The 13,745-nt window shown below is 48.5% G+C and overlaps 1 protein-coding gene and 1 long non-coding RNA gene across 2 annotated transcripts in view; one reads left to right on the top strand and one right to left on the bottom strand.

The window, feature by feature from the left end:
- Positions 1-7,522: 7,522 nt before the first annotated feature.
- Positions 7,523-13,516, bottom strand: LOC139801011 (uncharacterized). Its single transcript, XR_011728041.1, has 3 exons — positions 13,223-13,516; positions 11,312-11,374; positions 7,523-7,796 (listed from the first exon to the last, which is right to left on the bottom strand). It is a non-coding gene; the product is annotated as an uncharacterized lncRNA (long non-coding RNA).
- Positions 12,676-13,745, top strand: part of IREB2 (iron responsive element binding protein 2) — a 23,379-nt gene continuing 22,309 nt past the window's right edge. Inside the window, exon 1 of the mRNA XM_071754653.1 lies at positions 12,676-12,775. Coding sequence (XP_071610754.1) covers positions 12,757-12,775 — 19 coding nt within the window. The 5' untranslated portion in view covers positions 12,676-12,756. The remainder of the gene's footprint in view (positions 12,776-13,745) is intronic.

Below are 13,745 nucleotides of genomic sequence, written 5' to 3'. Positions count from 1 at the left end.
TAAAATATCTAAGACACTCCAGGACTTGGGGTGGGGGACATCTTGCAATATTTCTTCTAATCCCGTAGCCAGGGTCCCAAGTAGGACGGGCACAAAATTACATTTTCAAGAAAGGGAAAAAGGAGGCAAGGAAGGTGTTGTGCATGTGTGAAACTGCCATCATGTCAGAGCACCTACCTTTCACACAGCTCCAGGAGTCACAGCTAAAGATGAACACAGTGCCCTCTTGCCTTGCTTTCAGTTCTGATCAAAAGTTATTCACTTCTACCTGATTGGAAGACAGAAAGATGGCATCACTCACTCCAGTCTTGGGGAACCAGGCTGAAACACAAGGAGAGAGGTACAGCTGACCCAGTTCTAGTGGCTGAAGGCAATAACTGAGCACTCCTGCAGACAGGAGGAACAGTGTTAGCAAATGTACCATTCCATTATTTTCCCAAAGCTTTTTGGAATTTACCATACTGACTGACATCGTGGCACACAAAGTTTTCCATACAGAGCTCAAGCAGCTCTTCCCCTCTCACCAGAAGCAGTGTTCTGTCAGTGAGGAACACCCTGCATTATAGATAAAAGGGAAACAATTCTCATGTAAAATACTTGGAACCACAGTAGGATCTCAGAATAAAGCCCTGAATCTGTTCCAGGGTGCAAAGGAAAGACAGACAGGGAATTTATAACTTTTTCTACTGTTTTTTTTCTTCTTAATTTTGGCTGAGAAACAAAATATATGGAGGAGTTTGAATACTCTGCCATAATTAAAAGCCTTGGAAGAGCTTCTTTTTGCACTTTTTAACTTACATGCAATAGAACAAATTGCTATATAGATCCTGAAACTGATTGACTTTTGCTCTTGTAGGGGCAAAGTGTGGTTACCTCTACTTTTGACCCTGATATCTTATGAAAGAGTAAGTTGCTCTCTACTAAGTTTAAACAATTGTATCTGCTAAATGCTTGTAGTAAGTGCAGTGGCCTGTTAAATTAAGCTTGAATTTATTCAGGACATGTTAATTTTATGAATACTTTTGAATAAGTAATTATCATTTTGCCTGAAGCCTGTCACTTGGATGCTGCAATAATTAGGGTGCCTGTTAGCCAGATTTTATCATCTAATGATATGAAACAAGCACAGAAGGAAATTGCTGGGCAAGGAGAAAAAGTTTGTATCTTGAAGAAGAGATTGGGTTAAGAATTTGGGATAAGACATGTCTCTGTAAGCAAAACAGGAGTTAAGTTTTTAGAGCTTGATTGAACAATGACTTGGTTACAGGGCTCCTCTGAGAGGCAGGAGCCACCAGAGGTGGTGACAGGAGGCAGAAACAGGCTCGTGGGGATGGCTGGGGGGGCTGCTCCTTGTGTTGAGTAGAGCAGAGGAATCTGATGGCAGCTCTGGTGAAGAGAAGAGTTCCCATGAGCTGATAATGGATAAGAGCAGTCTGGAGGAAATGATGAGAACCTGCAAACATTCTGGTGCTCATTGGCTGGGAATGGCATGAATCCCCCTCTCAGAACTGTGAGACAAATCACCATACTGTTATATTGCAATCTGAGCAGCTGTTTTTAGCTCACTCCTTGCAAGGATTTTCCTACCATAGTAACCCACATAGATATAAAGATGCTTTTTAAAATAAACTCTTCCCTCAATAGTTTGGGCATGTGTTCTGCACTCTCCAGAGACTTGAATTTCTTACCAGGAGATGGAAGGAACTAGCTGGCTCTGGAGGGAATAGCCATGGAAATAAAATGTGAGAAGACCTATGCCTTGCTCAAAGGTGAGACATCATGGTGCAACAGAGCAGAGAACGCTTTACAGAGAGCCAGCACCAATCCAGACCAAAACAACTTTGCCTTTGGTCAAGCAAAGAGCTCTTGTTTCTCCTCTGCCCCTGCTTGGCCAGAGTCAGGATGTGCCTTTCCAGGGGAGTCCAGGATTAAGGCACAGGAATGTAGGAAATGACAGGAAGGTGAATGGTCAGGGTTTGCAGCCATGATTTACTAAAATGAAAGTGAGTGGGACACACTTTTATCCATTGAAAATAGATGGAAGATTGTGGTTATATTTGAGGATGGCTTACACAGCTCTTCCACTCCACCCAGCTAAGGTCTCAGTCCTGCAACCATTATGCTGAAAACAGCGTGCTTGAAAGCGACGTGGTTACTTGCTCAAAGGCTGCTCAGCATGTGTTGTCCACACACACACACAAACACTTCTGTACTGGTACATCTTGGTGTGAGGCTGTTGAAGGAATAAGGAACCTCTTTTTAGTTCTTTTTTGGTTCATCTGTAAAGTGCTGGGGTTGTGCAGCCTGGAGAAGAGATGGCTCCAAGGAGACATAAGAGCAATTTCCAGTACCTGACGGGGCTCCAGGAAAGCTGTGGAGAGACTTTTTACTGTCCATGTAGACATAGGACAAGGGGTGGTGACTTTAAACTGGAAAAGGGGAGATTTAAGTTTGACATTAGGAAGAAATTCTTTAGTGTGAGGATGGTGAGACCCTGGCACAGGTTTCTCAGGGAAGTTGTGGCTGCCCCATCCCTGGAAGTGTCTCAGGCCAGGTTGGATGGGGCTTGGAGCAACCTGGGCTGGTGGGAGGTGTCCCTGCCCGTGCAGGGGGGTTGGAACTGGATGATCTTTAAGGTCTCTTCCAACCCAAAACATTCTATGATACTATGTGCCAGATGCAGTTCTGACTAAAAATAGCAATAGTGCCCTTTGTATACATATAGCATTAAGGGTATAATTTGTCTTATATTGGTATAATAACTACTGTTTTCTCATGCTTACTGTTGCAAGAATAGCCAGGAGGCATTCAGTCTGCATGAAGCCTGCACCAGAGATGTTTTAACACATGGTAAAGACCTCGATTGTTTCTGGAAATCTTTGTAGTTTGAATGCATTATTTGACTGTCTCATCATCCATGTGCATGATAAACAGAGTACTTTTGCCTATTGTTTTATAAAACTGTGGCTATGAAAATTAATTGGCCTTTTATTTTGTTTGGGCAACTAAGTGATTGATGAAAGGACACATCCATTTCCCTGCTGGGAAGCTCATGTGTTCTTTAAACCCCTGAGCTGGCTGTGGGCTCAGGCTGTGCCTTTGCCATAGTTATTCAGCATTTCTATCACAGGAGTGCAGAGCAGGACTGAGCCCTCTGCTGCCCCAGGCCCTGCAGGGTGAGGGGCTGTGCAAAGAGGGTTTGAGAAGCCCTGGGGACAGACAGACAGACAGACAGACAGACACACACACACACACACACACACTTCTCCTCCCCAGGAGGTTCAAATGGTCCCCAGGCAGGTTGTCACCTCCTGGGGTGAGCTGGAGGGAGCAGCACAGAACATAAATCATTCACACAGGGTTGCTTCAGTGTCTCCCCTCTCAGCTCTCTCCACACCAAGGCTTTCCTCCAGAGCCACACCATTGTCACCTCACTGGGTTCTTGGCTCAATCTGAGCCCAAAAACCACTGCTCCATCTGTTGTGTGTCTCAGCACAACCCTCACTCCTGGGAGGCCTGAGCCCAGAGTTACAGCTGGGTGCACCCAGCTTGGTTGGGGCTGCCAGGATAGGTGTGGCTGAGGCCACTTGGCTTCATCTGGTGAAGGGTAAATGACTGGATGGATGGAAAGTGGACTTTTAATTGCCAAGCCACTTGAATCAATAGGGAACTCTGCATGCTACTACGTGTGGTCTCCATGGACCCCATATGAAAGATGAAGGCAGCTGTGACCTTGCTTCACCACCCTTGCCTCAATCAATAGCTACCAGCTTTTAAGTCCCAAAAGGTGTGATTAAGCCTCTGCTGCATGAAGTTAGCATTTCCTAGCATACAGCCCATTGTCCTGCCTGAAAGGACCCAAAAGCCCTTATTCTGTGAGGGTTAATGACCAGATGTCCCTGGAAAAAGCCCATCAGCCCTGGCCCTCAGTGCCAGAAATTACTGCAGCTGATTTCATTCTCCTTCACATCCCTGTCTTAGCTTCTGTGGGCATCATGAAGCACTCCTCTTGAGTTAACAAGAGTATGTGTGGAGGAGTAGCCCCAGTGATGTACTGGGAGGGGACTGGAAAGAGTCTTGTGTTATTCATTATTGTTGCGTGGAGGATGCTCTCAGTCTATGAGAAGAAGTATCAGAGAGGTGCAAACTCCAACCCTTCCATACCTGGGAGCATGTTACAAGCCCATATACCCAGCACTTCCTCTGGAGCACTTACTCTTGGGAGTAAGTGCTTGGGTAAATGTGACAGTGCCATCAAGGCTTAGGTCAGAATGTCCCTGTGTGGCTGCGAGGCTCTCATAATGCATGAACAGGGCAAGTGTAACAGTGAGGACAGGCTTATGGTTTGCAAGAGTAGAGGTTTCAGCAGCTTTAACAGGAGGGGAATGGGCTGTATAGTTTGGCAAAACAAATGAGCAAAGCAAAAGTTGCCTCAGATATGATGTATGGAAGCTGCACATTTAGGGCTGCTAATATTGATGCATCTTCCTCTAAGGGCCATTTCAGTGTCACCATTTTCATGGAGAAATTCAGCAGCACATACATCAACTTAAAATGGTTCTTGGAGCAGGTGGCTTTCTTGCTTGCATTTTTCTTTTGCTCTGTCTCATTATTGATCCCAGAGCTCAAGAGGCTGTGAGACATCACCCTCCAAGGCAAATGCTAATACTGGTATCTTGCTCTCCACATGGGGTATTACTGACTGTGAGTTATTCCACCCAGGCAGCACAATTGGATTGGGAATTTGGTCAGCTCAGTATAACCAGGGTACTGGGGTGTCATTACCAGTCTTGGGATGTGATTTGAAGGTGTTAATTAAGGGGTTTTTTTTTTCCTTTGATGAAATTTCAATAGTATTTCTAAACCTCTGGTCTCTGCTTCTGGCAGCAGCTTTGCTTCTGGATAAAGAAAAGCCTTGTAAGTCCTCTTTCCATAGGCTGTGTCTTGCAGATGAATCTGCATGTGTCTCTCAGAGATGAAGGCAGAAATCAACTTCCACGTGCAAGGTATGGAGCACAGATTAATCCTGTCATGATTCAGTTTGAGTGCAAGATTAGTTCCCTCTGAAAAGCCATCAGAAAGCATTTGCTCACAATCTAGGTCACAGCAACAAAGGCTATGGGAGGGGTTGACTGAAAGCAAAAGGACTGAAGCTGAAATTAACTATGTTCAAGAGCTAAGTCTAAGCCAGATGTTTGCCACGTTAAATATTCTGTGGGCACAGGGGTCTGTAGTGGGAAGCAGTGGGATGCTCCATTTATTTCAGTCCACACAACTGTCTTACCTGTGCTTTTGCTAAAGATCTCTGCTGTGTTTCATGCTAAAAGTATGCTGACCACTTCTTTTCACAGCTAGCTCATACCCCTCTTTTTCTGTTGTTTCACTTCCTTCCCCTGAATAAAATAGTTGTTCTTTGAGCTTAGTACCATGAACCAAACACTGATACAGATTAAGATGACTGGCAGATGATGGGAAACAAAATCCAGCTGGACTCATGCAGCGCAAACAGTCTGAGGTGCATTGCTCAGGCAGGGATTGGTTTGCCAGCTGTAGGCAGAGCTCGAGGGGAAACTGAAAAGATGGAGTATGCTGAGAACTGCAGAGGGAAAGAAAGTACCTCAGGGTGCACTGATTCATCATGCAGCAGGGAAAGGGCAGAGTGTAGACCAGGGTCTGCTGGATTTTAAGATTCTTGCCTCTTTGAGAGTCAGCCCATCTGGGAGATGGTTCAGTGCTCTCACACCAGCAGTAGAGCAGAAACTTTTGATTGTTAATAGGCAGAAGGAGGGGGGGAAACCCCTGCAGAGAACCAAGAGCTCATAAGGAAAAATGTTGTGGGTACCTTTTCAAAACCCTTCAGGTTGCAGCTGCAGATAATGAAGACAAATGATCCCTTCAAAATGTCAATAAAGATAATAAGGGAAACAAGCTATGCCGAGCATTCACCTCAGCTTTGGGCTCTGGTGGCAACAAAGATAACAGCATGATGGAGCTATCAGTGCAGGAGGAGGCAGAAGGAGACAAAAGCTGGAGGGATGAACAGTTATTTAAAATTTCAAAGCAATTGGTACAAGAGAGTCTGAGGCAGGAAATCATCACTAAGGTAATGAAAACATTCACAGTACATGCTGAATGATGGAAATGTCTTACAGCCTTGCTACCTCTGCTTGCAGACAGTGGGAGCAGCATCTCTTGTGCCCTCTCCAAAGTGAGATATCTCAGCAAACAGCATTAATTGGCAAAGTCAGAATGTGTTCAGAAATACAAATCTTTTTGTCAAGAAACATCCAGCAGACAGGCCCCAAACTGCTCCTGTCAGAGATGGAGCAGTAGCCAGGAAAATTCAGTAGGTTTAGGGTAGGATTTCTACTGAAAAAATATCCACTTATAGAATATATCCCAGTAATTTTGGTGCTCCATGGTATTACCAGAGACATGGGAAAGCTAGTTCCAGCTTCCTCTTCTTGTTTTAGGTGATGCTGTGAGCTTCAGTCTGATGATACTGAAGATGCCTGCATCTAGTAGCAGGTTTTCAGCAGCCTGGAGATTATCTCAGTCCTTGAAAATGACAGAAAGATCTGAGAGAAATAAATCTAAACGATATGCACTATATTACTAGTTACCTTAACACCTCACACCTAATGCTACATGACATGTGGCAAGGCTGGAGTGCTCTTTAGTGTCACTTCCTCTAATTTTAAAGAAAATTTGGGACATAAATGAAAAGGTAAAAGGTAAAAAGGAAAAGGTAAAAACATATTTTGAGCTGGAAGTACTGGAGAGGAAACTGAAAAGATTCCAGGATGGGACAAAACAGATGGGGAAGCAGAAAGCCTGGTTAATTTCTGTCAAGCTCACCAGAGGATTCCTGGGTGATCACATGTGCTCCCTGCCTGAGCCCCCATGAACCCAGGGCTGGCCTGTTCTATGTACAACAAAATCTGAAGTTGTCACTGAGGTCTGCTGAAAACAAGGCTGTAAGTGTAAGGGACAGGCACACCACTGAACAGCTGGCAGCCTGTAGCTGTCAGGTTGAACCTGTTATCCAAGGAGCCCAGGTCTGTGACCTCCCAAAGGGACACTGGCTAATAACTTCACTCCAGTGGCTCAGAAATGATCTTGTGGCCCTTCAGTGCCTCTTCTCTACAGATTCATCATTTCATGTGCTTTTGAGGATCCGTTTCACACCTGCCCTTGAAGCTTCAGCCTGCACCTTTTCATCCTTGCACTCTTAGCTCTCTTAGACTGACACATCTGTGAAAACGCCCCAATATTACCCTTCTCAGAAGAGCTGCCTGTGCCAGGGAGTCTGTGACACACAGGACAGTGGAGTGGCAGCAGGAGGGTTGTGCCACTTCCCCTGATGGTTGCTGTCACCTCCCCAGTTGTCTGTCACCTCTCAGATGCTGAAGGAGCAGCTTCTGTTACACATGCAGGGCCCATATTGCAGCGGGGCCTCTGGTTGGAGGCAGCAGAATGTTACCTCTAAGTAGAAAAATACCACTACTAAGAGAACAAAGACTTTCCACTGACATGAACATTTTATTGCCTGGGCAGTGGGTATCAAAGGCTCTTCTGGAGGCACTTCAGTCCTGTTGGATTCAAATCAGCACAGCTGTTCCCCAACTGGCCTGAAAAACTCTTCCAGCAAATGCCACTTCCTGCTGTTGCTGTCCTTTTCCTGGGAGCTGCACCATCCCGCTCCATGTAGCTCAGGGACTGTGTGTTCCACATCCTCCTCCTCCCCCTGGTTGCTTACTTCAGGCCTGGCAGTCTCTCTCTGAGTGTGTGCACATCTGAAAGAAAAAAACATGACAGGGTTTGTGCTGAAGGAGCCAGGACAGCAGGACACAAGCAGCTCCTCTTCTGCTCAGGAGGTGCAGATGGGTGATCCTAGCTGACCAGCAGAAGGAGGGCTCAGAGTTCATCCAAGCTCCTTTGATTGCTCCCCCATGCACTGAACCAAAGAAAACTTGCTGCGCTCAGCCTGGATTTCACTCCATCCCTAGCATGCAGCTGCCATCTGCAGGAGCCACAGAGTCCAGCCTCCTGCAAAGCAGCCACAAGAGCTGTGAAGGGAAGAGCTCACTTTGGTAGCCCAAGAATCAGAGGAGACTCTGCCTGAGTCCCTGCCTGCACCCCAAAAAGGAAGCACAATCCTTGTTTGGGGAGGGAGGTGCAAAGGTGGCTGGCAGCAAAACCATCTCTCTCAGCCAGGAACAAGTGTCAGGGGACAGTGGTTGGTTCAGGCACCCCTCCAGTTTTAGGTTGTAGGTTGAAGGTCTGTCCTTGCAGAACTGGGGGTTTCCCACCTGCAGCAATAGTGTGCCTGGCAATATTTAGACAGAAAGCCTGGAGTTGGCTGCTCCCACAGTTGTTTTTTTCCCCAACATGCCTCTTGGGTTGTCTGTAGGACTTTTACCTAGCCCTGACTTGAGGACATTTTTCTAAGACAGATGATATGGTGTCTTATCTCAGCCTGTGGCTGCTTCCTAAGAACAACAGCTCTGGTTCTGGATGGTTGTTAGCTTCATGAGTTGGGTTTTGCCTTGCTAAAAGCCTCATTCACTGCAATATATTAAGAAGTCCTCAGCACAGCCTCAACAACTTGCTCTGACCTTTGGGTCAAAGTGCAGGTAATGAAATCTCAAGACTGAGCTAAGCCCAGCCCACCAGAAAACCAGACACAGAAAGTGGCCTGCCCTACTTTTTTTCCCACAGATGACTGAAGATTGTCAGTTGTGCATAAGCTGTCATCATATTAGAAATGCTTAATAGCAATCAGCAGTTAAAAAGAGCAGTTTAATACCATCCATACTTGCCTTGTGCACTAGGGAGTTGCACTGCCTGGTGCTGATGGGTATAACTTTATGGTCATTTTTGCTAAGTGTTTCACTAAATTCTCCCCCTTTCTTTCTTGTGGACGTATGGAATGTGTTCCCTCTTTGAAGGGATGGAGCTCTGGGCTTTCAACAGCTGGGATGTGCCCACCAGTGGTGCCCAGCACTCTGCCCTCCTCACTCTCTCCTCTCCAGATGTGAGGAATGCCCCACGTAGTGGTGTTTGCCACACGCAGCATTCTCCTGCAGTGAGTGAGGAGAGCAGGGGACTCAGCTCTCCAGAATGGGTGTGAGCAGATGGCAGGTGAGCTCCACACTTGTTCCTGGAGGTTTGGGGTGAAAGTTCTGCCAGCAGTACCTGGGCTTGCAGTCCTGAGCTAAGGAAGCTGAATGTGCCTCCCCCCTCAGTTTCCTGCAGTGTTAGGAAAGAAGGCAACAGATGCCATCCATTTAAACCAAGCATGTCAGTAACAACCACAGCCTGAACCAAAGCAGATGTCATCTCTGTGGCTGTTAAGGCTGATATTTCACAGACTGCTGCAAGCACTGGACAGTGAAGCTTGAAGTTCCCCAGTCTTTAGTTGCACTTCCTGAAATCCTGCTCACAATGCAGGATCCAGTTCATCTGCCACCAGCACAAAATACTCCTTCTTCTTCCTGACATCTCTGAGAAAAGGCCTGGCATGCACTTGGACTCTGGTGAGTAACTGGAAGAGGCATTTTGTGCAGCTCCCAGGGGGCTAAGGGTACTGTGACCTGAAAATGGATGCCTGTTTTCAGAATAGCAAGAGTTTGCCATCCTATTCTTTTACTATATCAGCTATTTGGAGGTAAGCATGTTTACTCCACCAAAATTCCCTTTTGGCACTAATAGACTCTTCCCAGCAAAGCTGTGCTCCCAAGCACAATTCTGGCAGGATCCCATGTACTGGTAGTTCTCTCACAAGTAAAAATCACCTTCAACACCTCTTCTCTTCATCTGGAGAAATAAAAAGTATGCTGGGCCCCTGATATAAGTTCTGAAGGGCAACTTTCATGATACTTGAGCCACTCTGTATACCCAGCCTGAACATGTGAACAGCTGATGTGCTGTCTCTAGGTATTTATGTACTGAGAGACTCTTCGAGGGGGTTTGGAGTTGTGTGCATCTGTCTGAACAGCAGCTCTTGTAAGACATGAAACCAAACTTTTTGACTTCCTGTGTGCCAGCATTTTGGAGGAAAAATTGTCAGAGCAACTTGAACTGGTAGCAGTGAGTCAAGTAATAAATGCCTGAGGTAATTAGTGTCCCAGGGGATGAGAGTCTTAAGGATTTTTTTGTCCGTGGAGACCTAGCATGGGTGAGGAACATGATTTCTGGTGTTGTTTGTAACACTGGCTCACACAGCACAGACATTGAGCCTTATGAAGAGCTGTGCTCACCTCTGACAGTCATTAATGTACTGATTTTCTTGCTAGGGATTTTGTGTAGTGATTATAAGCAATATGCAATCAGAAGTCAAGCTTAAAACCCTGCTGTTGAAGACTATGTGGTGGCACTGAGGATATTGTATTACACACCCAAAAAATTACAAAAGCAAAGATTGCATCTCAGACCACATGGCATCAAAGCTTAATATTGAGCCATGTTCTTAGTGAAATATCCAACCTGTTGTGCTCTTAGTTTACAGGTCACCTGGTTCCTGTGGCTTTGCTGCTGAGGCCCGAGACACAGGGAATGTGACTATTTGAGTTTTTTCTTACCAACTGTCCCACATGATTTTTACAAATCCTTGTAAAAATGTCAAATTGTCTTTGTGATCTTTTTAATTAGCTGCCCCAGCTAGCTCCAACTTTGACACAGTCTATGCATAGATTACTATGTGTCTTACCCACCTCTCTGGCATCACTTGTGGGTCTTAGACCCCATAGCCCTTAAAATTGCTTTCCCTGGATATACCTGACCACCAAAAGCAGCCTCCAGCCAACAGTGGAAGGTAACCAGGAGTCATTTTGTGGCTGGTGTCCTGTGGACTCAGCCCAGTCAGACCAGAGGCTTCTTTCACAAAGGAAAACAAGCGTGTGGGTGAGGGTGCACAATGTCCCTGGAGATGCATTCTTTATGAATTTGTCCAGAGAAAGAGCTGACGTAATTTGGCTGCCAACACTTTTGTCTGCTTGCCACTCAGCCTCCCAGCACTGACCCCAGCAACTCCTGTAACATTCCTCTGGGAGCAAACGTGTGGCCAGCAGGTGTGTGGCAGCCACGTGTGCTGGGGAGCAGAGGATAAAGCTGCCCTTTGCACCAGGATCCTGGGCTGCAGCCCTCACTGTTTGTCTGGGCTTCCTGATGGAAATGACTGCACTGAGCCAACAAGGGGAAAAACTATAAAAGATGCCACTCATCAATAATCTGTTCAAAGAAACAGATGGTTTTTGGCATCCTGAACATGCTTTGCACAGCTGAGCTGAGGGAGCTCCTCTGTACTTGCCTTGGACTCCCCAGCTTCCTTCTGCCTGCTGTCTCTCAAGGATACTCCAGACATCTCTGCAGCCTAGAACGAGGAAAAAAAAACCAAATCAGGATTAGGGTTGCTTATGCAGTTGTGAGAATAACTTTTGCAATTGTTGTGTCATTCTGACACAGTTCAGAAAGGCAATGGCAGTTTAGGTCAAACCAGATGCAGGCAAAAGGGAAAATGGCTCAATTAGCAGTTGAGTCACAGGCATCTTCCTGGCAATCTTGGCTCTCTGGTCCTGGTGGTGAGTTCTGGCTGCACTGGTATCTAAACCTTAGATATGATCTATGTCTTACAGCCTGGAGAAAGGAGTATTGCTTGGCTTGGTCCCCACTCTGTGCCCTCATGTACTGACACTGCCCCAGTGGTGTTCGAGACAAATAAAAAAGAAATTAAAAAAAAAATCCATGATTCTGCTAAGAGCAAAGGCCATTATTTGAATGTGAGAAGAAAAACATAAAGCCCAAAAACCTCTTAAAGAAACCTCGCAGCAGGGACTAAAAGAGTGAGGTGAAAGGTGTGTGACAGGACTGACTTTCCCCTTTCTGAGGTTGGGTATCAGCAGAAACTTCCTTACAGAAAGGGCTGTGAAGCACTGAACAGGCTCCCCGAGGAGGTGGCTGAGTCTCCGTCCCTGAATGTGTTTAAAAATCGCCTGGATGTGGTGCCTGGGGACACGGCTTGGCGGCGGGTCACCGGGAATAGAATACTGGGGTTAGGATGAGGTGGGACGGGATCGTCCTGAAAGTCCCAAGGTGCTTCCCAGCCTGAGCAATTCCGTGATTCCAGAACGCCCTGCTCTCTGCTAACATTAACGCTCTTCATCGGCCCAGGGCTTTTTTTAACACTCGTTTTGCTAGAGGTTTCCTAGCGCTTCCCTCAGAGGCCACCCGTCAGCCTTCCTAGCAGCCAACACACGACGAACCGGAACCAAACCAAACGAAACCCAAGTTCTGCAGCAACAGCCCCGGGCCCGCGCCCCCTCAGCCTCAGCACCGGCCGGGGTGGCGGGAAGGGGCTGTGCCGGGGGGCAGAGGGGACGGGGAGAGGCTTCGGGGAGGGGCGCGATCCCGCAGCCCCTCGCGTCGGACCGGACCGCACCAGACCGAACCAAGCCCTGGATCTCTGGGGTGACGTGAGGTGAGGCGAGGCCCCGCCCCTCCGCGCGAGCCCAATAGGCGGTGCCCGCGGCCACGCTCGCGCCCGGCCCTAAGCCCTGCCTCGCGGGGCTCGGAGCTCTCGCGAGAGCCGGCGGCTTCCCTGGCTCGGATACACCCCCTCCCCCGGCCAAGCCTCGCGAGATCTTCCCAGCTTTGCTGCGCGGCGCCCCAGCAAGTCTCGCGAGAGCAGCGGCCGCCCCGCCCGCGCCAGCTCCCCCCTGCCCCCCGCTCCCCTCAGAGCTAATATGGTCGCCAGCGATGGACCCTGCCAGGCCAGGTCAGTGTGAGCCACCCCCGCCGCCACCCTCCCCGGGACGCCTCTGCTTTCGGGACCCATCGTCCCTCCCCCCGGTGGGACCCCCTCGCGGTCCGCGGTCATCTCCTCCGCACCGGCCGGCGGCTGAGCGGAGCGGGCCCGTCCCGAGCGGAGCCCCCGGCGAAGTGAGGCCGTTCGCCTCTCCCGCCCCGCTGTCACCTCCGCCGCGGCCCCTTTGTGCGGGAGAGGTGCTCCGGGCCCCGGGCAGGCAGCCCCCACCCCTCAGATCTCCCCGCGGTTCTGGGGCACCCGCCACCCCCCTCCCCCGGGCCCGTTACCGCCCCCGGTGGCGGCTGCCCCCGCCGCGGGAGCCGCTTTGTTCTCGGCTGCGGCAGGGCCGGCTCCGGGGCCCGCCCGCTGAGCAGTAGCTGCCCGGGGCGTCTGGCCAAGGCTGGGAACCCGTCTCACCGGGCCTCCCGTTATTCCTGGCCACCATCCTTGTCCCTCCCTCGGCTCTCTGCCGCAAGCGCTGCGGAGAGCCAGGGATGTCGTGCCCGTAAGGGTCCCTGCTCGTCGGGCCGGGGCCTAAACGGTGCTCGGCTTCATCTGTGTGTGTATGGGGGGGTCCTGTTAATTGTTTGGGTGTTGAAGTGACGCAGTTTTTGTTAGATCCCGAGGATGCTGCGTTTGCTTCGCAGAGTAAAGTGTAACTGTAGCCTGTTCAGCCAAAGCAAACAAAGGGTAAGTGCTCCAGCGCTCCGTGTTTGTGCGCACAGGAGCAGCTCGATGATGTCAGGAGCAACACCATTTTGCCCACCTTTTGTCATCTAGATTTTGTTTCTTCAAACTCTTAGGTTTAGGCCTGAGGGAATATGGCATGGCCCTGTCCCTTTAGTTCGTTAGCAACTGAATTAAAACGTTCTTCCTCTGACCTGCTGCTGGTCTGAATTATTTATTCTCTTCACCTCATAGCTGTTGCAAGGGTTGTGTT

The sequence above is a fragment of the Heliangelus exortis genome, chromosome 11 (assembly GCF_036169615.1).
Source record: "Heliangelus exortis chromosome 11, bHelExo1.hap1, whole genome shotgun sequence".
Taxonomy (NCBI): Eukaryota; Metazoa; Chordata; class Aves; order Apodiformes; family Trochilidae; genus Heliangelus; species Heliangelus exortis.
Note: the sequence above shows the minus strand (reverse complement) of the source record. Positions and strands in the feature narration are given on the sequence as shown.